This window comes from Trematomus bernacchii, unplaced genomic scaffold (genome assembly GCF_902827165.1).
Source record: "Trematomus bernacchii unplaced genomic scaffold, fTreBer1.1, whole genome shotgun sequence".
Taxonomy (NCBI): Eukaryota; Metazoa; Chordata; class Actinopteri; order Perciformes; family Nototheniidae; genus Trematomus; species Trematomus bernacchii.
This window is the reverse complement of record NW_022987689.1, coordinates 1,814,029-1,837,578: the sequence shown is the minus strand read 5'-3', so window position 1 is coordinate 1,837,578 and position 23,550 is coordinate 1,814,029. Positions and strand designations below refer to the sequence as shown.

Genomic DNA, 23,550 nt, shown 5'->3' with positions numbered 1-23,550 from the left:
AGCTTGGCAACACTCCTCCCTTATAATTATAATGAACACACAGTAATTCAGGGTTGAGGCTGAAATACGAATGATGTCCTCTGAGACAGCTTGTTTTAATGGTTATGCAGAAGAGTTCCTAGAAGTGCAGATGGCAGATGCAATGCCTTTTAAGCTATTTACAGATCGTACACTACAAGGTATGGAAAGACCCATAGTGTGAGGCCATATTGCTCCTTTGTGCTCCGAGGCATTAGACTGGCTCATGAACTAATACATTTTAGAGCATGTTTATTGCAATATTGATATTATTATACTGACAAGTAAGATAGCATTGTGGGAAAGAAAGACTATTGTAATAAAAGGACTGCAGGGCCTGTTTCATGTAAATACCCCCACTGTTCATACTTTGTCCACATAGGGGTGCATTTGCTCAGGACTTGGGCCTTCGTGTTTTTCATTACAGATTGTCAGAAGCTTAATTACCGTTTTTGGACCAAGACAAATCTGTGAGATACTGTATTCCACATTTTACACTATATAGAACATTATGGCCTGAAATGAAGTTAAGGGCAAAATGCTACATGGACTTAATTTAATATAAAGAATAGATGAAAGCCATTTTGTCAGGTATTTAACAAAGCTTTTATCTCTAAATAAACAGTAAACCAACTCTCAATACATAGTGAAGTCAATTTATATGCCTTAAATTTACATTTAAAAAAGAAACATGTCATAGTTATGATCTAAATACACCTAATGACAATGTCTACTCCATCTTTTAAAAGGCCACATTTGTACATTTTGTTTGTCCTGAAAATATTCCACCAGTGTAAAGCCTGTTTTTTTTTTATAAACAGCACAGTTAATATATCTCTATCCCTGGCACAGTCCCAAGTCTATATGAAAGAGTGTGGAGCCTTTGAATTAGCCCACTACTGTGATACAAGAGCAGGTATTGGAACAACACAAATGTTAACTCTGAGAAAAAGTTTTGCCGCATTAAAGTCACACAGGAGCCGCATTAGCATGTGAAAAGAATAAACAGAGGCTTTCTCAGTTACACACTCCACCTGGCTGCTAACCAACGTCCTTGTCAGAAGTCCACCCACCGCACTGGCTAACACTGAAAGACCTCCTGGGGACCGCAGTGACCATTCACTCGCTTCTCTCTTTTTCCCATGCACCTGTGACTGTTTTTGTGTTTGCTATTTTTTGCTTTGTCTTTTTCTGGCAACACTGTATCATCGGAGACACACTTTGCCTCAAAAGGAATTCTCCTGCCCAACAATGTGGTTTGTTTGTTCACCGGATATGGCAGGCCACTGAGTCAAATGGAAAAAATAAATAAAGTCACCACAGTAATAATTAAAAATGCCACAAGAAAAATAAGCGGGGAGGAGACGCAGCAGTGTGAATGGACTTGAAATAAGAAAATAAGGTACTTTTACCAGCTGGTTTCTTGCCGAGTTGGGGGTCTTTGCAGGTGCAGTTGGAAAGGCTCTCCTCCTTACTCTCCTCGGACGGCTCATCCGGCTTCTCCATGGTCCTGGACCTTAGAGAGCTGCTTTCCCATTTTCCAAAGGACTTTGCCACAATCGCTTTGTCCGCTCCTTTCATTGTTTTCTGTAAAACACATTTACAGCATGACTTCCCAGGTTTATCCCTCTTGTGAGCCATCTGCCCCCTTTTTTGGCTCTCAATAAACCTGGGCTCATCTTTCCCAAACCCAAAGTAAGAGAGAATTAGGGCATTGTGTGCATATGCATTCTCTTAAGCATTCCAGAAAATGTCCTGATTGCCCTGGCATCTTTTTTAGAGAGCGTTTGGACATTGTTTTCCTCCTGACATTTCACAATCCTGTGTGAAGAGAGTGCTACTGCTTGAAACAGTATAAAACAATACTTTGCAAAGTACCCACACAGTAAACAGTAGATGGAATAAACATGTTTTCACATTTAATCCAACTTAAAGAAAATAAAAATAGCACATTATGCCCTAATTGAGTGCTGTACAGTCCGCAAATACTATTACAAGGCCGATCAGGATTAGCAGTGGAACATACCTAGTTATCTATTTCTGAGTGCCAAGACTGCTAGCAGTGGGCAACTACATTTCAAAAGCTGGCAAATCCAGTTGTCTCCTAAATACAGAAAGTACTTAAATCCAGAGCTAACAGAAGAAAAAGACGGATAAAGGGTGCTCTGCATATCACCGAAAAGCTTGTGCACTTTTCAGAATCACTGGCTAGGTTAAACAAATATGCTAAGTAGAGATCAAAACAATCCTTTGATCTGCAGCCTAGTTTCCAGAGGAATGGCTTGGCTGTTGTTGTAAATAACTTGTATAAATCTATATACCATTTGCCTTCAGGTAATATCAAAAGTGCCAGGGATTCACAGGCAAATACCTTGTGGTTAGGAAATAGATCAGATAAAAGCGTATAAATATTTCAGCAACACTGCACTCGTGTATTATAGCTGAGTTTTTAAGCTTGTATGATCGTTTTTACTTTTGTTCTACAGGAAAAACAACATGAATGAGTAATATTTAATAGCAAAACTACATTCTACCCCTTTCTATTTTGTAGTTGGGAAAAATGATCCTACCTCCAGCAGGCCATTCTGGTCAAACACGGTGTAAAACATTGTGCTAAACTTCATACAAAAGAGGCTTGAAGAATCAGAATGTAGAAGCTATGCAACTTGCTGACTAACTTTGCCCTCTGTTTTGATCGAGCACACAAAGAAAAACGCTGTCCATTCAAAACAGACAGCATAACTCTTTTCAGAGAGGGGGGACCGTGAACAAACGAGGCCATGTCCTGATCTGCAGTCAGTTTCCCGTCAGGCCTGCACAGTGCACGGTGAGGGCCGCAGGGACGGGACGGGCTGACACCAGCTCACGGGCAACAGAACTACTTTTGTGCACACCACCGTCCTCTGGAGAGTTTTATCCCCTCCCCAAATTGGACAAGTGTGCTTTTTGGTTTGCATCTTGCCCTTAGTCCCCTTGGTCATAACTTCTTGGGAAACTAATACTTTATGCAAACTAACCTAAAAGCAACATAATACTTTTGAAACATTCATCACAAACATTACATATATATAATACTTAGCAAACAAAACAACTGAAATAAAGTATTTGCAATTTAAAGACTTTGAAACAAAATGTTATATTTTATTCCAGCAAAGACAGACAATACCAAGTTATCACAATTAGAAATGCAAATGTGGCTTTTTGGCAAAAATGTAATGTCAAAGTAATGTCATTTGATTTTGACACTGTGTGTTCACTACCAGAAATTCTAATGCTAACTTGTGTATTAGCTCACTTAACATACTAGCTAACTAGCTTAACTTAACTTGAACTAAACTTAAGAATTGCTGAAACCAAACCATATAAAATGCTTGAATTAGGCCCTGAACCATTTGAATAAAACAAACTTTTTATAAATTGCAGTTATTCTGAATAAAACAATACGATACACTTTAGCCCAGGCTAAACTTGCTAACATAGCAGACAATGTAAAAAAATAATTGAAATGCTTTCCCAAATTATCTATTTATTGGTTGTTCAAGTATAGATTGAAATTTGAATAGTGAGTTGTGGCTGTTCAAATACATTTTAAAAAGCATATTTCTTTCAGAACTTTCATAAAAACATTATACATCCTTAGGCATACTTTCAATGCTAAAAGGCTATAGCTAACAGACAAGATGTGAAGAGTAAAATACTCTTTTTACATACTACTATGTAAAGGCGGTTTAAATAACTACATTCTTAATCAAAACACTTTTATCACAAACTATATTATATTGATTTATAAACACTTCATTATGCATATAAATACATATTTAATGTATCATGTAACTGTTTGTGAAAATGGTAATAACGGCATTTTCGTTGTAACCAGCCGTTGTAATCATTTACACAATAGGCCTACATAGATAATTGGCAAAAACCAGGCTTCTAAACACCACATTAAGAATATTTTGCATGAGGAATACAACACTTTTAAACAGATTTCTTGTGTATTCCTCTGAGTTCCAATCTTACCATGAATGCTATTTATATGCTGCATTTGAATGTACATTTATCATTATCAGGAGTTAATTCAAAATAGGAAAAAGGTTTATGCCAAATATGTTAACTCTCACAACAACAATAAACATATTAATGTAACTATTCAATATTTTAGCCAGCCAGGAGAATGCATATACAGAGACTAAATAAGGTTAAATGAAAATGTGCATGAATTTTAACGATCACAGCAAGATATAGGAAAAAAAGACAGGTTGGAGATATTGCATAATTTCATTTATACAGACTATTTTTACACCTTCTTAGTGTTTTAAATCCTAAAAACTCATCTTAGGTGTTTGAAGGATATCATGGCGCTTCATCTAGCTTCGAGTTGTGGAAAAGCAATTTTGAGAGAGAACAGAATGTACCATATTCTTGACCCGTCTGCCTCAGATGCTTGTCGTATATGGAACTGAATACTGGACGTGAATTGTATCGTTCTCTGTGTCAACTTGTTACATGGCAGTTGCTGTAGTGAAGTGGTGAGAGCGGCACATATGCATTATAGGAGAAAATTGTGAAATGACAGATTCCGGGTGTGATACTGAGGGAATGACTAACTAATAGGAGGGGTGCTCCAGGCTGTTAGCTTTGAAAAGCAGTTTGCACATTACTTTATCTTGTCAATCAGATTCCTGGAATGGAAGAGGTGACTGATAACTTGAATTAATTATTTTCTTATTGCATGCATGTGTTAATTCATGTTAATTTATGTCCCTTACAGGCCCAAGCCAGAATATCCAGAGTAAAGCGCCACCTCTGGCACCCAGATCACCACACCACTCTCTTTGCATATATTTATATCAAATGAAAGACTTTTTTTTAATCCTGTTGGAACAAGGACTGACTGCCAAATTTGATTTTTAAATGTACTTTTAAGCTGTTCATGGTTTACGTTTGCATTTCTTCTAAACAAGTGAACAACATGGAGCAGTATTTACGGCTATAATGGGATTTGAAAGTTACAGATTATTTTTTAGTGAGTAAATCCTACCCTTGAAACACCCCCCCCCTTCCCTTTCTTAAAAACACAGTTAATAATGTAGCACAGGGTCAACATTCACAATGTGTATCCTCCTCCATTTTCTTATTCAGTTTGTTGTTTTTATTTCTATTTAAATAATCCAGTCCAAAGCTAGTTTTACAATCATAAATATGTAGCTTTTTGTCCTCCCATTTCTACTGTATTTGATCAAAGACAGTAGCAGCAGCCGTGCCACAGAATGCACAGAGCGTACTTTAAACAATTGCAATTCGCTAAACATCTTTAAACATTTTGACAAATTTAACTTCCCCTGAACACAGAGGATAAGAGGAAAAACATTTCTCTGATGAGAACAGAAACAGCAAGAAGTTCTAACAAGGAAAAGCCTGCCAGGTGGCGAACTGGCTGCACCAACAGAACGCACAATCTGTCTGCTTCTCCTTCCAAACCATTGACAGCTGCCATCACCAGCCTTGCACACTCGCACTCAGTGGCTCCTCAGCTCCCTGCCCATCCCTCTTTAGTGTTTCCTGCTAACCTCAGAGACAGGGTCACCTGGCCCCCTAGTTGCCCGTCTGTGGGGCCCTGCTGGCCCCCTGGAGACCTGCCTGCATGGGGATGCATGGCTAACAGAGGTCTAGCAAATCTTCTTTAATATGCAAACCAAGGGGCTTTTCCTTTGACCTGAGACCATAGCTTTTCTAACAGTGAAATCCAAAAATATTCAAGTGATGTACAACGATGCGATTTGATGAGCAGTTTTTGATCTGCTGGTTATTTGATATTGAATATTATCAGAGAGCACAATAACCAGTTTTTTTTTTTATTTAACCGGGCAGTTTAATTGAAGTAATGAAGCACGATGGTATCAGATTGTGTTCTCCTCAACCTTTTTGGAAACAATAATCTACAGTTTTAACATTTTTGTAAAATTGGAACAGCATTTCTCCACTGAGTACAACCTAAGCTTGCAGATGCACAGAGGCTAAACTGAAGAGTGTTTCACAAAGCTAGCATTGCAACTGGGCTAAAAATAAAACCTGGCAAAGTTATTCTGATCCCTTATTGGTCCCATAGTTTGATTTCACATTTAGCATTTGCATTCCCCTCCGCATAAACATTTCATTCTTCCCCTCCTGCAGTACAATGAGACTTGAGTGACTTTGGCAGCAGATTTTGGATCGGTGCTCCTGAATCCACCAGTGTATGTTATCAGCAGGTAAACAAGCTTTCGAACAAAGCCATAATGGAACTGCAAGCGGCATAAAGAGGCTCATCTCAAAAGCTATACAACCCATCAAAGCTGGTGTCATTTCCTCAACACTGCTCTGCAGCTGGAAAATGCATGGCTGTTAGTTACAGTTTAAATCGCCCGTCTATTTTCAGACACTTCAGAACTATTTGTATTGATTATTTACTTGTCAGTAAGCAGCCAGATTACTAAAATAAAACAACACATTTCAATGTTTACTGGATTTTTCCTGTTTTGTTCTGTGGTAGGAAATCAAAAACTGTGCCATGCACTAAATTAATGGGATTTGCACTATAGGGTATTTGAATAATTATTTTTCCACTGAAAATGAAATAGTTCTATCTATATTTGGAAGGATTACTGCTGGAACTGAACTTAATGTGAATATAATGTTCCTTTTTAAATGCGTAGTTTCAGTTATATCCCACACTTCCTGCTAACCAGATGCAATCTTGTTAACCACACGCCTGGATGCTTGTCACCAAACTTTCCACATATTTGCCTTTTGGGTACAGCTCAGATGCACAACTAAACCTACGCACTCTCCTCCCAGTGAGTGGAGAAGCCTCAAAGCCTTCCTTTCATATGCTGCATTATCTCTTTGGCGGTAATTATCCATAAAACTATGCCATCAGATGGTGATGATTTCCAATATGAACCCAATAAATGTGTTTAAAATTTGAATTATCATATTTATGTGGATATGTGTTACTAATAGTGATTATGTTCATCATGTGGGTAGAAAATCAACCATCCTTATATCGCGCATTCTCACATATTTCTCAGACATTTCATCACACATTTAATCTGCCCCTGTCTAAGATTTCCTTCTGAACCTGTAGTGAAGGCAGAGAGAGGGACAATAACGGATGAGATTATGAAGCATGTCTGTTAAAGCATGTCTGTTTGATCATCATTCTGTTTAGGTGAAGTTCTCTTCTTGGTCTCTTCAGTGCCTGACAGCAGATATATAACCTAATCTCTTCCCCTAACCCTTTTCTTAGGCATGAATAGGGTGGAAATGTGATGGCATTAAGTCGATTTACTCCTTGGTTTGCAGTTTCAGCCTTAATGCCTCTTGGCTCTTCTTCAACACACTCGTTCCATTTAGATTTCAAAAATATAAATGTTATGTTAAGGCTTCCCTATTTATTTTCATTTATCCATCATTTGAAGTTCATGCATATATTTACTCTACAAATAATGCTTGTTTATTTGCAGCTCCGTGTCTCCAGTACAGTGTCAGAGATATTGGAAAATCAAATACAACTTGTGTATTATCTTCAAATACAGAGGATATCAGTGACAAAGGGCAAGATCTGAGGCCGTAAGACATTCTTTGTGAGTTGTCTCTGACATCGTTTTGAGATTTCACGTTTACTCATCTAAACCTTAATTTAGTGCCTCCAGCCTGTGTTGACATGCAAAGAAAAGCCATTATGATGTGCCTTTGCATTTCAGATGATGGCATTTGAAAGCTGCTTTAAAATACCTGTCCTTATGCAATTATTGAAGAACGTTTGTGATGAATTTATGCGTTTGAACTGAAGAGAGTTCAGCTTATCTTTGAACTTTTCGCATGATAGTGATGAAAGAGATTCATTTGAATTAACTTGCGGTGATATATATTGTTAGTCATGTCAGAATTCAGTTGTGTAAATTTGATGGCAATTTCTCCTTATGAATTATCTTATTCTAAGAATTCCACCTACGGTTACATCACTTCAGTATTAAGTATAAAATCATTTGTGCAATAGATACAGTTTACAGTCTGCAGATGAGAGTTGCACATCACATTTCTTATTGTTATAGAACAGGTTTTAAAACAATGATTCCTCAACTTAAATAGTATCCTCTTTTAAATCACATATTTTTATGTAAAGGCTTTTTAAAATGTAATTTAATGCGTAATATATTTTCTTGCGTCTATGTAGGTGTGTGACATATGGTCAAATCTACATATAGGGCATTTATATATTTTGTACATTTTACAAATGTAACATGTCTTCTGAATTTGTATGACTTCATATTTAATTTGTTCTCATTTCCATAAAGAAAGCTTTTAGAAGTTGTACATAAAAACAGCACTATTATTTATTAGTAAACACTCGTAAGAGAGGTTTGTGACATGTAGGGTTTTTACAATAATAGTGTTATTTCCTTTCCTGTTTTATTATCATAAATTCCTGTTTAAATAAATACTGCAAAGATGCATTCCACATTTTAAATAACTATGCACACTCCCTTACAACAGCTAATATTATGAGACAGTAGATAAGTGTTCAGGTGTTATAAAAAAGGAGTTTGACAGCGAGTCAAAGGCAGTTATAATGGTGGAACTAGCTAGAGACTACACATGGCAATGTTAAATCCCATTCAGCCTGATGAGAGTGACTCCCAGCAGCACTGAGCTCAGTGGGGGGTTGTAAACATTTACACTAAGAGCCTGTCCAGTGCACATGGTTGGTGCTTGCCAGCCACCTCGGTATCGAATGTTGTGTTGCATATTTTGTCATTCAGGCCTGTCCCGAAATTGTAGGAATCACACCATCAATTTATGAAGGAGCCATCCAAATGTGACAACAGGCTTATGCTAAATGGAGAAAATAGAGCTAAACATTGTTAAAACACCCCTAGACCCACATGGTAGAGAGTGCTCGGCAGAGAGCTGCTATGCTCCCCGCTGTGAACTGGGAAAGTGATGTTGGTGGGCTTCCTTCTCCATGAGGGCCGCATCGTTCTTGGGCCCCGATTTGAAGCCTTTTTGAAGTCTGTTTCCTGCAGCAGCGTGCCAACATTAACGTTTCCACAAAAGCAAAAATGCTAAATCAAATGAATACACTATACTGTGCTATTCCACATTGACTCCTGAATCCCCTAGAACATTTTAAAAGCATAATTAAAAAAGCTATTCATCTTATATGTACTAAAAGTCACTATTTTTTATTTAAAAACATGGTCGAAAAAAATATTCCTCATTAATTAATACGGGCAGCTTTTCATGAAAATTAGAAAATGTCTGCTGGTGTAATAAATCAGTTTTTGTCCATGAGCCGGGAATATAATTTCACACCCTAATTATTATAAGGGTTAGTTCAATAGCCTTATTATTAAGCATCACATATAATTCATAAATATAGAACACAAATAATGGTCCATGATAGAAACAGCAAAATATGTTTGGGATCAATCCTTTATTGTTTCAAAACTCTATCTTTTACAATACAGTCATTTATTGTTACATGTGTTTTTAATGGGTAATGTACAATGTCTCCTGATAATGAAACACAGTCACAAAGTGTTTCTTTCTACATATCCATATTCTATGATAGTGAGAAGTTTGTGCTGATATATTGACTTAGTTCTGACAGCTCAATTAACTTCCCTTTTCAAATCAACTAAAGCATTTGTTTTTGAAAGTGCATTTTGAGGATTGCAAAGACGACTGTCTGCATCAGCCATAATGTACATTTCAGTATCGACAGAGGGCCACACTGCTTGGTGAGTAACAAACAGCATTAACTACATTTCCAACTACAACATTTATCTGGATAAGTAAATCAAAGAAAATATATCAATATGCATGCCATGAACATTCCTCAATAAACATTTATAATAAATGTATATTTTATTTTATGATGTTGATAATGACACAGTATTTTCCACAAAAGGACAAATGCTGATAATGAGAACTAATATTTAACATCCAAATTTTGTTCAATTTTACACACAGGTCAAATGGCAAAATGCCACAGTGTAAAGGGCCATGCCCTGATAAAGTTAATAGCATTTGGTCCACAATAACAAATCTGGGTTTAAAGAAAACAAAAAGGTGGTAGCAGGTGGGACTTTGAACTGAAACTGATAATATCATGATGATCTTCTTGAATGATGTCCGTTTTTAAGGTCTTTCGATTTTCAAGTTATGGATGATGACGTGAAGTTTCTGTTAAATGAAGCAATATAAATATACATTTTAGCTCATTACTTTGCTATTATACTTTTCTGTTCCATGGAACAGCTTTCACTCTGTAGAACTTGGTTCCTAAAGGAACCTTGAACCTGTTCTGGGCCTGGTGAAGGAAAGGAGACAAGGAAAGAAAGCTTTGTCAGGTTCAAAACGTGTTAACATGAATATAACAGAATAACCGATCCAGATCAATTCAAATAAATTCATCTAAAACCAGTGTTGAAATGTCCACAAAAAAAACGGATATCCAAGACAACTGTGTATTTATATGTGTATATTGGTTCTTAAATATTCATTTAAAAACAAGGAAAAATCCCTTGCCCCTGGTAACTTCAGTACCTTTTTCGCCTGGCAATATTCCTTCTCCATCACCTTTCCAAGAACCCACGGCCGTCTTGTAGTCCCTGATGCTAGATGACAAATCAATGGAAGTGTTAAATATATTTATACACAGTCAACAACAATAAAAGGCTTTTATGTGTTTCATAAAGTTTATAAAGAAAATATAGCAAAATCATTAACCTTTTGTAAATACAGTATCATTGTTAGAAATAAAATGATGCCTTATACATGAAATCTAATCAACATCTCTCACATATTTATTTATTAGTTAATTAATAAAAACTCCATGTGGGTGTAGCTGACCTGGCTTGAGGTCCAGTGCAGTGAGAGACTCTGAGTGGAGGAAGTAGAGGGTGGGGCCGACGGTGAACAGCACGTAGTTGTCATGCCTTTCATCCAGGATGATCAGAACCAAATCGCCTACCTGGAAACTGAACAAAAAGACACACAAAGACACAAAGAGATGATGACACGACTTCTGCAAACTGCTAACAAAAAACACATTAACGTAATTATACAGTAATGTGTTTAATTACACCGCATGTAATGATGGTCAGAGTTTCAGCTCAAAACAATAAAAGGCAGAAATCACACGAGGCCATGTGTGTGTTTTTTTAATGATATTCACTTACTCTCTGATGGCGATTTTGTCTGAATGCCGTGACGACACAGACGACATGCTTTGAGACATCTACAAAGAAAAAGGATTAAGGCAACGTTACACATGTTACACTGAAGGGTTAACACTGGCTAGAGATGACTTCTAAACATTTGTCATGTTGGGTATTTTCAAGACTTAGTAATAAGTATTAGCACTTTAACCCAATTCACAGCATTATACTGAGTGTTATTTTCCTTTGAGAATCACACAAAGTCTGGGAATATTTAAATAATTTGCAAGCATATATCAACTTTAAATATGTTTAACATTTTAACTTAACATTGCTGTATTTAGTTTAGTTTAATTCAAATGTATTTCTCTACAATTACTAATGACACTAGCTGTTGTTTTTCCTTCAATGAGCTCTTTGGCCTGGGTCAGGATTTTACTCTTTGATGCTACTGCCACCTAGTGGAGCAGCTGTGACATAACACAGAGACAATAAATGACTGACCAGTCTTTGACTGAGGCGCTTGTTTTCTTCTTCCTTCATGTGTAAAGTCTGAAACATATATCAGATTGATTAAAGAGAGAAGAAACACCCGGAAACATCGAGTCTCTAAGAAGCACGGAGTATATTTACCCTCTCCAGTAAGAGGATGCGCTGTTTCTCCTCTGTCATCAGGATGTTATCACTACAAGAAAGAAGACAAGATTATTGATCAAGGTCCTACGAAAAATGTTACGCGTGGGTTCTCATTTCTGGTCTTGTAATATTATATAAGTAATGAATGGAAAACTTACTCTGTCTGTTCCTAGCCTGCCTTCTTCACACTGTCAAATGTCCTTCCTGTCCATCCATTTATAAAACTTAACTCAACAATCTTTTAATCCTTCTTCAAGAACACAAATACCTTGTTCTGTCAGTGATGGCATCATAGCATTAGATTGAAACTGTTTACACTCACTCCAGTCGCCTTTCTGCAGTAAGCTCTTAAACCTCATGTAAACAAGAAACAAGGGACAATTGTGTGGTTCTCCTCTACACAGATTGTACTCAGTGAACTATGAAAAACTCTCTGACCCCCCCCATAAAACACAGCCATTAATGAGGTCAAGGCAAAGCATGTGCATGTGTTGCCTTTACTTTTCTTCCGGGAAATTCTTCTGGTGTGTAAACATGGAACTGGTAACCACATCCGGAGAAATCACAATCCAACAATTTATCTGACGTAATAATAATTTATTGGAGTAAAGATGCTTACTGGACGGTCACCATGCTGGCTTCCACCGCTGAATCTATCTGTTCGTCCTCTCCGATGGCCGCCACAGAGGCCAGTCTGTCACTTTCAGACTGCGGCTCAGAGGAGAAAGCCAGAGGCAGAGCTCGAGCTGCAGCTCCTCCTGCCTCTAGGGTCTCCAGAGCTGAGGGGTGAGGGGTGAAGAAGGCCGAGGAGACCATGGTGGTGCTGCGCATGCGGTTGAGCTCCTCCTCCAAGTGTTTCTTCTCCTGCATGACACTAGCTCGGTCCTCGCAGAGCTTCTCTATCAGAGCTGCAAACAGTTGAATAAGTAAGAATTGACTGCATACCAATCCATAGCATGAAACCAGAAAAAATGGCTGTTGCTAATTATTGGCAGTAAGTAGAGAGGCGAAGTCCCTCCCTTTCCGGGGGACCTCCATGGGACCTTATTTCGGAAAAAGTATGTATTGAAGTCAATGGCGAGAGAAAAGTTATCTTTCGATCCCGTTTGAATTGTGCCACGAATTACACATATGATGTTTGTCAATTTAAAAGACAATTTTGCAAGTCAAAAAAATTAAAATGTGTCGTAAAACTGTGAAGTAACACTTTTTTTTTGGTGAAACTGCTCAATGAACTACATCTCCCGTCTCGCACCACACACCAAGACGGCCGTCACGTTGGCACATTTCACTTCTTTCTTTCAGAATGAGGCGAAAAGTATTAAAAGAGGTGAAAATCACTACAAGTCTGGGCATGTTGAGAGCTGTATATACACACAAGGGGAGTTAGTCGGTTCCGTAAGAGCCAGCATGCGGGACCAGGATTCTGGGATTTGTAGTCTTTCTAGTTGCGTATTTTTCATAGTCTTATATTTCAACAGTTTTACGACAAACTGTGACTTTTTTGACATGGAAATGATTTTTTTAAGATTGACAAACATCATACGTGTAATTCGTGGCACAATTCAAACGGGATCGAAAGATAATATTTCTCTCCCCATTGACTTCAATACATAATTTTTCCGAAATAAGGTCCCATGGGTCGGAAGTAGAAGGGCGGGACTTCGCCTCTCTGTAGGGACAGTTTATATCATTAAAGGAAAAAAAACTAAAGCAGAAGATGACCCTCCCCTCAAAGCGCTAAGTTTGTACGGCACTCACCTTTGTCCTTCTCCTGCTGTTGGGTAACTTGATTTAACTGCTCTGTGAGATCATGTATAATCTGCTCCTTCTTCAGCTTCTCTCGGGTTAGAACGGTGTTGAAGTTCGTCTGAAAAAACAAAACAAAAACACATTTCGAGCTTTAAGGTTAACAGGCGTTTTTGTTACTACAGGGAGTTCAGCGTAATGATGGGGGATGTTCTGTAATTGCTATCAATCAGCTGGCAGCCATTGGAGTTACAATTGTTTTGTTGATTTTTATAGATTTTTTTTGTTATACTGTTCCATGTCTGATCCCTTCACCATTTATTAAACCCAGTAACAAAACATAAACACATCTAAAATGTAATTATGTGGGCTCAATTGTTATTCCAAAATACAGTTAACACGGCTTGATTGTGTAATGTGTTGACAAAACAAAACTCTTATCAGCTTCAGCTGTGAAGGGAGGGGTAACAGAGAGAACTCTAAAACCACCATAACAGCACTTCAGAGAGCTCTTTGTAATCAATAAGTAATAATAATAATAATAATAATAGCTTGGATTTATATAGCGCCTTTCATGAGACCCAAGGTCGCTTTACAAAGAAGAACAGGGGCAAAACAAACATAACAAAAACAAAAGGCAGTCAGACAAAACAACAAATAGATTAGGGGCCATAGGCCTTAGTAACTAAGTGACGAAACATAACACTTTTGGCTGGATAAGAGCAAGTGAGCAATTTGAGAAAAGTAACTAAACAAATTCTGCTGCCCCTGGTGGATCTGCGTAAAGAAATCAGACAGACCAAGATGAGGAGGACTCCAATGAATGAAATATTGATCTGTTGATGTGTAATGGAAAACTTGAATTGAAGTGGCTGAGTGTCAATATCTATGAAACATTTAAGTACTCACTTCTATACTGTATTACAATGTCAATCCTCACTGTGTATAACGGTTATTAGGTACTGCTTGAATGTAGCTAAAAAGTGATCTATAGATACATATTTAGCTACCAGTGCACTTTTCTTTTTAGACAAAGACATTATCTGAGAAAAGTAGAGACCTGCTGCTCTGCGATTAGTGATGTCTTGAGGTTCTGCATCTCCTCATTCTTCCTCTTCTCCAGGAGCTCCATCTGAGACAGCAGGGAGGCCCTCTCCTGCTGCAGCCGCTCCTGCAGAGCAGAGTCCAGAGACAGAGGGGCCCCGGTATCTGTGGGGCCCTCAGCCTGCAGCGGCATCCCTTCATTACTGAAAAGGAGCACAAAAAAAGAATAAAAGGGATTTATATTATTTGGACAGGGAAGCAAAGAGAATTAAGTTTACTCTTAATTAACAGCAAATAAGATTGTTTACTTATCTAACCCCACATGTTTGTGTCATTTGAAATGCAAGGGGATTTAACTAATCCAAACTACATTCAGTTGTCACTTTAAAAACGTGATTTATTTATATATGTGGGGTGTAGTCAAACATTTACCTTCTTGAGGATTGTGTCTCATGCAGCTCAGCCTCCAGCTGTTTTATTTTCTCCCTCAGTCTCTTCTCCATTTCCTCCTTCTGCTGCTCTATATATTTAAAGGCATCTTGTGATTTAACCTCAGAGGCCTGTTCCTTTTCCAAATCTTTCTCCATTGCTTGTCTGACTTGCTCTAGTTGTTGGGACAGCAGGTTGTTTTCTGCCTGCAGATCGCTGATAGCAGTCCTCAGCTCTTGCTCCTGGTCCTGGAAACTCCTGGACTGCTTCTCTTGTTCTCCACTCAGAGCGGCCGCTTGCTGCTCCGACTCCTGCTTGAGTTCCTGTTGCTGCTCGGCGTGGGTCTTCTCAGCTTCCTGGGTGTGGCGCTGCAGGGAGGCGAGCTCGTTGCGAACGCAGATGATCTCCTCGTCGTGTCTGTCCACCAGCTCTGAGATGCAGTGGTCCTTCTCATCCCTCATCATGCTCCTCAGCTCTGCTTGGCCCACTTCATGCTCCTCATTGTTTACATCAAGCTGTTGTTTTATGACTGCCAGCTCTTCACTGAGGACTACAGTTGCAGCGTCTACCTGGGACTTCACAGTTTCAGCCTGCTGCGTCTTGGTCTCCTCGAATAAGAGCCTCAGCTCCTCCGTCTCCGACTCTTTGAGGGCGAGCTCCACTTCGACTTTGCAGCGGAGTTCTGCGAGCTCGGTAACACGAGCCTCCAGGTCCTTCCTTTGCTTTTCCTTCTCTTTAAGTGCAGTCGCGTGATGATCAGCAGCCTCGCTTAACTTTGCACTATTTTCAGCAGCCTGGTGTTTCAGAGCCTCCTGGTTATCCTGGGTAAGGGTCTCCAGTTTGTCTGCATGTTCCTGCTTCAGTTTGTCCTCCATCTCCTTTAAATGGGACTGCTCAACAACTTCCATCTCCTGCCGGATCTTCTGCTGGCTTCGTTCAATCTCAAAGTGCAGATTCTCCAGCTGGCTGCTCAGAGATTCTTTTGAAGCCGACAGCGTCTTGATCTCCTCGATTTGCTCCGCGATCATCTGCTCCAGGTTTTCGATCCTACCCGTCTGATTGCCCTCCGTTTCAACCCATCGCTCTTTCTCATTCTCGAGCTGAGTGAGTTCTTTCTCTTTGCGCTCCATACGCCCTTCCAGCTCCAGCATGGCGCGCTGGACAATATTCTGGTTCACTTGGTTTTCCTCCGTTAGTGTCTGAACCTGCTTCCCGAGCTCTTGTCTCAGGGAGAGAAGCTCGCTCTCATGCTGCTCCTTCAGCTCCAGTTTGTGGATCTCACAGATGTTGTCCACAATGTTGCGCACCTCTGTGGACATATTGATCAAAACAAAACCAAAGTCCTGCTGTTCCTTTAAAACCACGCCTCTCAAGTGATGGAGGTCATCCTTTACACTTCTAAAGTTGGAATGGGACTCCTCTGCAGCCGATCGGTACTTGTCAATTTCTTGTTTGAGGACACCGATCCTTGAGTTCTCCCTCTCCAGTATCGTGGTGTCCTGCATACGCTTGTTGTCGATAGCATTGATGACTGAAGAGTACAGCGACTCCCCCATCATCTCAGGACTGGTAGGGTCACTGGTTGGGTTTGGAGAGGTCAAGTTTTCTTCGATCACAAACTCGTTGACAGCGGACATGAAGTCAGATTCAGGGCTCTCTGCTAGAGAGTCCAAGTCCAGGGAGCCCTGCTGCAGGACGGGGTCCATGTTCGGGTGGCCAATGGTTTCAAAGTCAAATGTTTGCGCATCGATGCTGTCTGGGGACAAGTCTTCCAGAGGAGCTGGGATGGGAACATGTAGGGGCTGGCAGATGGGGCCCTGAAGGTTAAGAGAGGAAGGGGTTTTGGGGGATCTTGGTGTGGAGGACCCCGGCATGCTTCCAGACTGCGGGGTCAACACAGATGATCTCTGGCTGTAGGATGTCTGCAAAGACAGGGAAGATGAAGACATAGGGACAGAAAGGAAATACCAAACCACAAATAAATAACACTATGTAGAAGAATTTTTTTTTAGGTGACCAGCCTATCTAAAGTTCTATTCACTGAGTAAACACAGATTACGTTTGTTGATGAAGCTGTTTTTACCCTTTGTTCATTTAGCAGGTCAGTAATAGTTTGAGACATCTCATCCACACTCTGTGCCGCTTTGACCAGCTGGTGAAGCGTCTCTACGTGCCGATTTAAGGGTTCAAAGTCACACATTGTTGGAACCCTGGAGGAAAAACTGTTAAATTAGGGATTACAAAAAGGTTATAGATTATTCTACAGAAAACATATGCATGAATGGAATCCAACCAAATGTGATTAAAATATGGACACAAACTTCCAAATGTATGTTTTAATTTGTCATCTTAAAGGTCCCATGTCATGCTTTTCCGGTTATTACCCGTCCCCTTGTGTGTTATGAAGGTTTTTCTGCATGTAAACGGTCTGCAAAGTCACAAACCCTCAAAGTACACCCTGTAGCGAGTACAACTCTAACACAGAAAAGACCTGTCTATGCTGCCCCAGAACGCCTCGTTGGAGATTTTTCTTTTTCTTCCTGGGTACAGTGACGTATTTGGGTATAGTGACGTTACGTCCGCGGAGCCGTTGCGTTAAGTCACCAATTCACACACTCAATCTTTTCTCAGCTGCAGCTCCGCCGATTTCTCCTCCCTGAGACGGCGGGACGCGGCGAGGCTGTGAGTCTGTGTGTGAGCACACACACAAACTCCCAGCCAGGCTGCGGGTGTGTGTGAGTGTTCGGGCTGGTTTCGGGCTGGGTTTTGCTTTGTCTCGCTGTCTCGCAGACGGCCACTGGGCTCATAGGGAGGGGGGGGCAGGAGCTCCAACAAGCCGTTTAGGACAGAGAGTGAATACACATACTATACAGAGATGCTGTATGAGAAACCAATGTCATTTTGGAACATTGAACAATGTAAATCTATTCTAGTAGACCTCAACAATGGAATTAGGATCAGTAGAAATGGCCATGACATGGGACCTTTAAGATAGTTCTAGTAGCGTTACATCACTGACAAGGTTATATCTAAAGTTAAGAAAGTGTAAAGTCTTTGGACTCACAGAAGGAAAGGCTGCACTTCTGAAGGACAACATGATTTCAAGTACTGCAGGTCATCAACTGAGATGTCTGGAAGTTCGTCGTCAAACCTTCTGGGCTTTCGTGTCTATAAACAAAAGAAAGCAAAAGAAAAGACAATTTTAAATATAGTGGGGATAAAATACATGAGAATACCAAAGTGATCAAAATGCTCTTTGATTGTAGCTTACACAAAACGATGTTGGAGGCCATGAGTCGAGTCCTCTGAACAAACGATTTCTGAGGAAAGACTTCCCTGAAAGGAAACAAGTAAATAGATCAAACTCTGCTGCTGGTTGGATTTCATTTTCTACTTCAAAAGCAAACGGTGCTCTACAATGACAGACACTTACTAAAGAGTTTTCCAAAGGATTCCCTTTTGAACTTCTCCGCCTCATACAGTCGTTTCCCATCCTTGACAAGTGCATAAGCCCACTGAAAATATTGATAAACAAGATTTTAAGACAACAATGTAATAATCTTGTTTTTCAAAAGGTCTACTTAAAAATGAGTATTTTCTAATATAATTAAGCTGTTATAAGGAAATGTTCCCTTCCAAGGTTAAATTATTCAGAATATTCTGTTTTATTCCTGTTTAAAATTGTACAAAGAAAATATCCCTACCAATACAAAAGATATATATGTAGAATCTGTTCAAGACGGCTTAATGTACCTGACAACTATAGTAAAAAAACAACAAATCAGCCCAATAAAAAAAAGGACAAATGCACCATAAATTGCATTACTGGCTTCCAACTATTTCGCACTCTTACTGTGATTTAGCCACAGCCATACTAAGAGGAAGGACAGCAGTCATGATCAATTAAAGCTTGATATACGCAGCAGCCTTCTACATTTTCAAACCGATGATAACGTTTTAGCCTTATGCTGATGCAATGGGAGCGGCCACCAAAATTGCAACTCCTAAACAACCACACTAATTATACTCCTATCGCTAAATAGGAAGTCCCATGGGAAAGGTCTAGACCAGTTCCATTAATGAAAAAGATACAGGACCACAATCCCATTTTATTTTGTGAGCACAGGCGCATATTATCACCAATTAAAGCATAAAACACATCAGAAAACTACACATTCAGTGATGCAAAAGAGCTCACCTCTTTGAATCACTTTGTCTGAATGGCATTTAGTACTAACCTCTCTGTAGTGGCGCATAAACATTTTTCTCCTGACAACCTCCACCACCGCCAAGCAGTACATCTGGGGCACAGTGCTGAGGGCCTCCACCACCCTCACTCTTTCCATTAACTCCGTCAGAAGTCTGAGTAGAGCCTGAAGCTTCTCCGCATCCTGGTCCGCATGAAGCATCACGTAACAGCACCATCTAAAGCAAAATCGTAGGCACCGTTAAAACTGTAAACATGGCTCTCTTGACTAAAACCAGTAAATTCAATGGAACAATCCAAAAGGCATCTGTGAATATGTCTTTGAATTATGAAACAAACACATGGAAGTGGTTTTTGGTTTTACTTGAGTCGGACTTGAAGGTTGTTTGCAAGTTCTTGTTTGGCAGTGGTGCACTTCTTCTTAATGTCTAGCAGCTTCCTGTGGTTGTTGAGCATGATCATCAGCTGGTTGGTGTGACTCAGACACAGGTCAGGCAGAACAGATGTGTCCTTCAGGTTTTCAGCACGCTTCTGGTTGGCCAAAAATCCCTGCAAGAGATAACATGGAAGCACAATTGATAACGAATGAAGAACTCAGAAAGTAATTTGATGGTGTTTATCTGTTTACGTACCTGAGCGAGTTCTTTCTGTTCATTCACCAACTTCTTACAGCTTGCAATCATTTGGTCAAGAGCGTACAACCTGTCCTCGAGCCCCTTGATGGTTTTCATGTTTTGATTATCTAGCTTGGCAATTGTGTCACGACAATCTGTCAGGAATGGTTGAATTATCCGTGGATCAAGCTGAAAGGAATAATATTTGAGTAAAGACGTGGGACTTTTTCCAGACAAAATTAACAATGACACATTTGTAACACTATTATGATGACATTTCTACATCTGTGACTCACCCTATTGATGGAGTCAAAGCATTTCCTCACAACAGATTCCACATCATTGGGTCGGTCTTGCACGTTGATCCAGTCTAATAGTGTGACATTGAAGCATGACGGGTTGGTAAGCTCTGCACCATCATCATCGTCATCCTCATCATCTAATAGCGCAGATCTAAGCCCACCACTGTCAGTCATTTCATTTGTTTCCTGGTCTCCAGTTGGCTGACTTGGAGCAGAGTTGAATGTTGATGGCTTGGGGGGCCGCTGTGCCTCAGTTGGGCCGAGCACAGACTCTGTGGATTTCTCTTCCTCCGTCTCATCTGAATCCTTTCCTGGGGTTGAGCTGGACTTCTCCATACTCTCTTTGTAACTGTGTCTTGTTAAACATTCCAGCAGAGGTATTCTCGCCATGACAGAAACTGATGTCCCTAACCTGCAATCGAAAAAGAATGTGCATCAAGACATAGTTCATCACGACCATTGTATTAATTGTTATTTCCTTCTTTTAATTGAAGTAAGATTTTGATATAATACCAAGTGTTAATTATAAGCAAATGCGATAACTTGTATTTAAAGTTCAACACTGTTGAATGAGATTATAAAAGTATGAAATATAATTTACACTTACTTTGAAAGTTTAACCTTAATTTGTTCCAAGTCATGTTGATAATTTACGTATGAAGTGTCAAATTTCACAAGCAACTTCTGATAAGACAGAGTGCAATCGTCCAGATTAGCCATGATGGCAGCCCAGCCTTGGTGTTGAAGGTGTTCATCATGAACCAATCGTTCACAGAAAGAGCAAAGCTTCTTGGCAACTTCAAACATTTCCTGCAAAACAAATAACAAAGTCAGGTCAAGTAAGGAGCATTCCATAGTTAAAGGGTTATATGCAAGGATTGTATGTGTTTATCTCATAAAGGTGGTGCACATGACAGGCAAACATTGCAGAGCAGCTTCATAAAATAAATAACTACCAGAGCAAGTTGTGTTCGCGAGGCAACAGTGTGAAAGACAGCTGGCATCAGTAGAGATTCTTCCACCTTAACCTGAATCTCACTCTCAATCGAGAAGGTGGTCTTAGGGATCGTTGGATCCCTGTCACACAAGATCATCTCTTTGTTGAACAGGAATATAGGGTTTGTTTCCTAAAGATCAACATAAAAACATTAGTAATCAGGCATGTTTTCACATGTGCAACCTGTAAATCTTTAAGGCAAACAAAACAAACTGTAATAAATTAATTGTATACACTTACAGTGCCAGCACTGTAACTGCAGACCCGCCTCTCTGCAGCCATACAGTCCCCTCCATTGACAACAAGGACTTGATGTTGGATTGCGATCTTATATTTGGCTTGGATGGCATGTTTAAGCTCCAGTACACTGAGACAAAAGAATAATTGATTTAAGTCACAACAGTCAAGACGTACTGACCACCATTTCTGACTAATATTGGTAAAATGCTCTCTTACGTTTGGACAGCAAGATCAGTGTCAAATGTCAATGTGCTGCCATTGTTGACCTGGAACACATACAACTTCATGTTGAATCTCCCAGAGTTCTTCGCATTTGTCTATCTCGCTCATTTAGTCATACAAGGCCAACCTGTGAAAAAAAAAAACACAAACACAAACATGAGATATCTTGTAAAATCCTGTTTTACTTTTTACAGTTTCTATTAAGTTTTCCTTGCTACCATTTAATGAGTTTTGCTGAGCCGTGATGCTGCCAACCACAATGATATAAAGCTAAGTTGATTGATACCTTTGTTGTACATATGTGTATAATTACGTTTAAGGATATAATTACCGTAGTCTCCTTCCTTACATATTTTAAACATCATATCACAAAAGAACAGGTCATATTATTCCCCCAAACGTGTAAGGTACATGCAATCTCGTGTCTACTGAACAACTAGCTTAGTTAGCTGAGTCACCATGTCGTTGGTTACTGAAAACAGTCAAGTTTTAACATCCAATAAGAAGTCACGTAATATGTTGGTCTATTGCAAAACAAAAAGGCATACTTTCAAGACAGAAGCACATCGTTGACATGTACTGATGTCTATCTGGTGAGACGTCTACGGTGATAAAATACCGAGTTATACAAATAACAGAACAGAGTTAACGCTTACCAACCACCAAACGTTAACTGTTTATGTTTACCAGCTAAGTTGCTATCCCAGTCACTGGCAATGAGTGGATGTTGGTTAGCACATCGCCGTTAATAATGGTGTGCACGTCTGCAGACCTTGTATCAATAAGGGTTACTAGAGTCCAAATGTTTACTGTTAATAGGAGTGAAAATACGGACACTTATCTCTACCCTAGAGGCCTCCGGTTAGTCATGGTTACAGTGTCAAAGAAGGGGCCACCAGCAGCTGCTAGCAAGCTACATGGCAATAACAACCCGCAGACGAAGCTAACTGGCTACTAGCTAACACAGCTGTCAGGCTAGCGCAGGATTCCTAACGTCGATTAATTTGACAAATGTAATAAGATTAGCCAAAATAGCCAACATCATCTGCGAATACTTATATCGGTACAATGATGAAATTCTGCATTGAATTAGTTCAATTAATGATTTCGTTGTCCTTACCTTACTTTGCTCGCATCTCACTGTTCTTGGTCTCCACCTCTCCTAGGCGATACGGCTAGCTAAAAAGCTAGCAACAGAGCTAGCTAGCTAACCTGTTTAAGCTTGGTATACATAGAGCTAGTTTAGCAAGCCACTTGGCTACCGTTAGCCAGACTACACAAGATTAAAATAATGTGTCATCCATGGCTGATTGTACGGATTCACTTTATGGATGTAAAAGATATATCCAATTTGACAAACTACAGCCGAGATGATGTAACAGACGGGCAAAACCACCAGTTGTTTATCTCAGGTAGCTAACTACGCTAACACCCTCAGTCTGTTTTGTTGTTGTCATCTGCTGATGGGTGTTACGTAGACGATCCACCCATCCGAAACCCAGTGTAACACAGCTATTTTGCAAACTAAATTAACTAACTACTCATATATAAATATACAAAAATGTTAACATATTTGTTAAGTACCGTATCTTAAATGCTGAATGTTTATATGCATGCAAAGTTTTAAGTTTGTACCAGAGTCTAATAAAAAATGTTTACATTTGAATACAACTATTATAAATTACGTTTTTGCCTCATTCACTACCTTCATTAAGCATAAATAATTACATTATTGCATAAATATGACTATAATTAAATTAGAATAATGTAATTACATATTATACGTTTAATTAAACATTTGTAATGTTAATATATATAGGCTATATGTTTTAAAACATTCCTTTATTTATTCCCAAATATTTACTGGCTTGCCATAACAATCTTT

At 39.3% G+C, this 23,550-nt stretch overlaps 1 protein-coding gene across 3 annotated transcripts; it reads right to left on the bottom strand.

Moving 5' to 3' along the window:
- Window positions 1-9,477: 9,477 nt before the first annotated feature.
- Window positions 9,478-23,114, bottom strand: rb1cc1 (RB1-inducible coiled-coil 1). Of its 3 annotated transcripts, none has more exons than XM_034137389.1 (23): window positions 22,786-23,114; window positions 21,660-21,792; window positions 21,444-21,570; window positions 21,163-21,333; window positions 20,814-21,016; window positions 20,201-20,618; window positions 19,923-20,093; window positions 19,655-19,839; window positions 19,322-19,508; window positions 18,517-18,598; window positions 18,355-18,419; window positions 18,148-18,251; window positions 17,167-17,305; window positions 15,087-17,005; window positions 14,671-14,857; window positions 13,623-13,731; window positions 12,481-12,769; window positions 11,859-11,910; window positions 11,730-11,777; window positions 11,247-11,305; window positions 10,918-11,045; window positions 10,612-10,682; window positions 9,478-10,375 (listed from the first exon to the last, which is right to left on the bottom strand). In XM_034137389.1, exons 2-23 carry the CDS (start codon window positions 21,728-21,730, stop codon window positions 10,298-10,300), a joined length of 4,863 nt encoding a protein of 1,620 aa, XP_033993280.1. In that variant the 5' UTR covers window positions 21,731-21,792; window positions 22,786-23,114; the 3' UTR covers window positions 9,478-10,297. The 3 variants fall into 3 exon arrangements, with proteins under 3 accessions (XP_033993280.1, XP_033993281.1, XP_033993283.1); XM_034137390.1 differs by having other exon boundaries at window positions 17,167-17,293; XM_034137392.1 differs by lacking the exon at window positions 11,730-11,777.
- Between the last annotated feature and the right edge of the window lie 436 nt (window positions 23,115-23,550).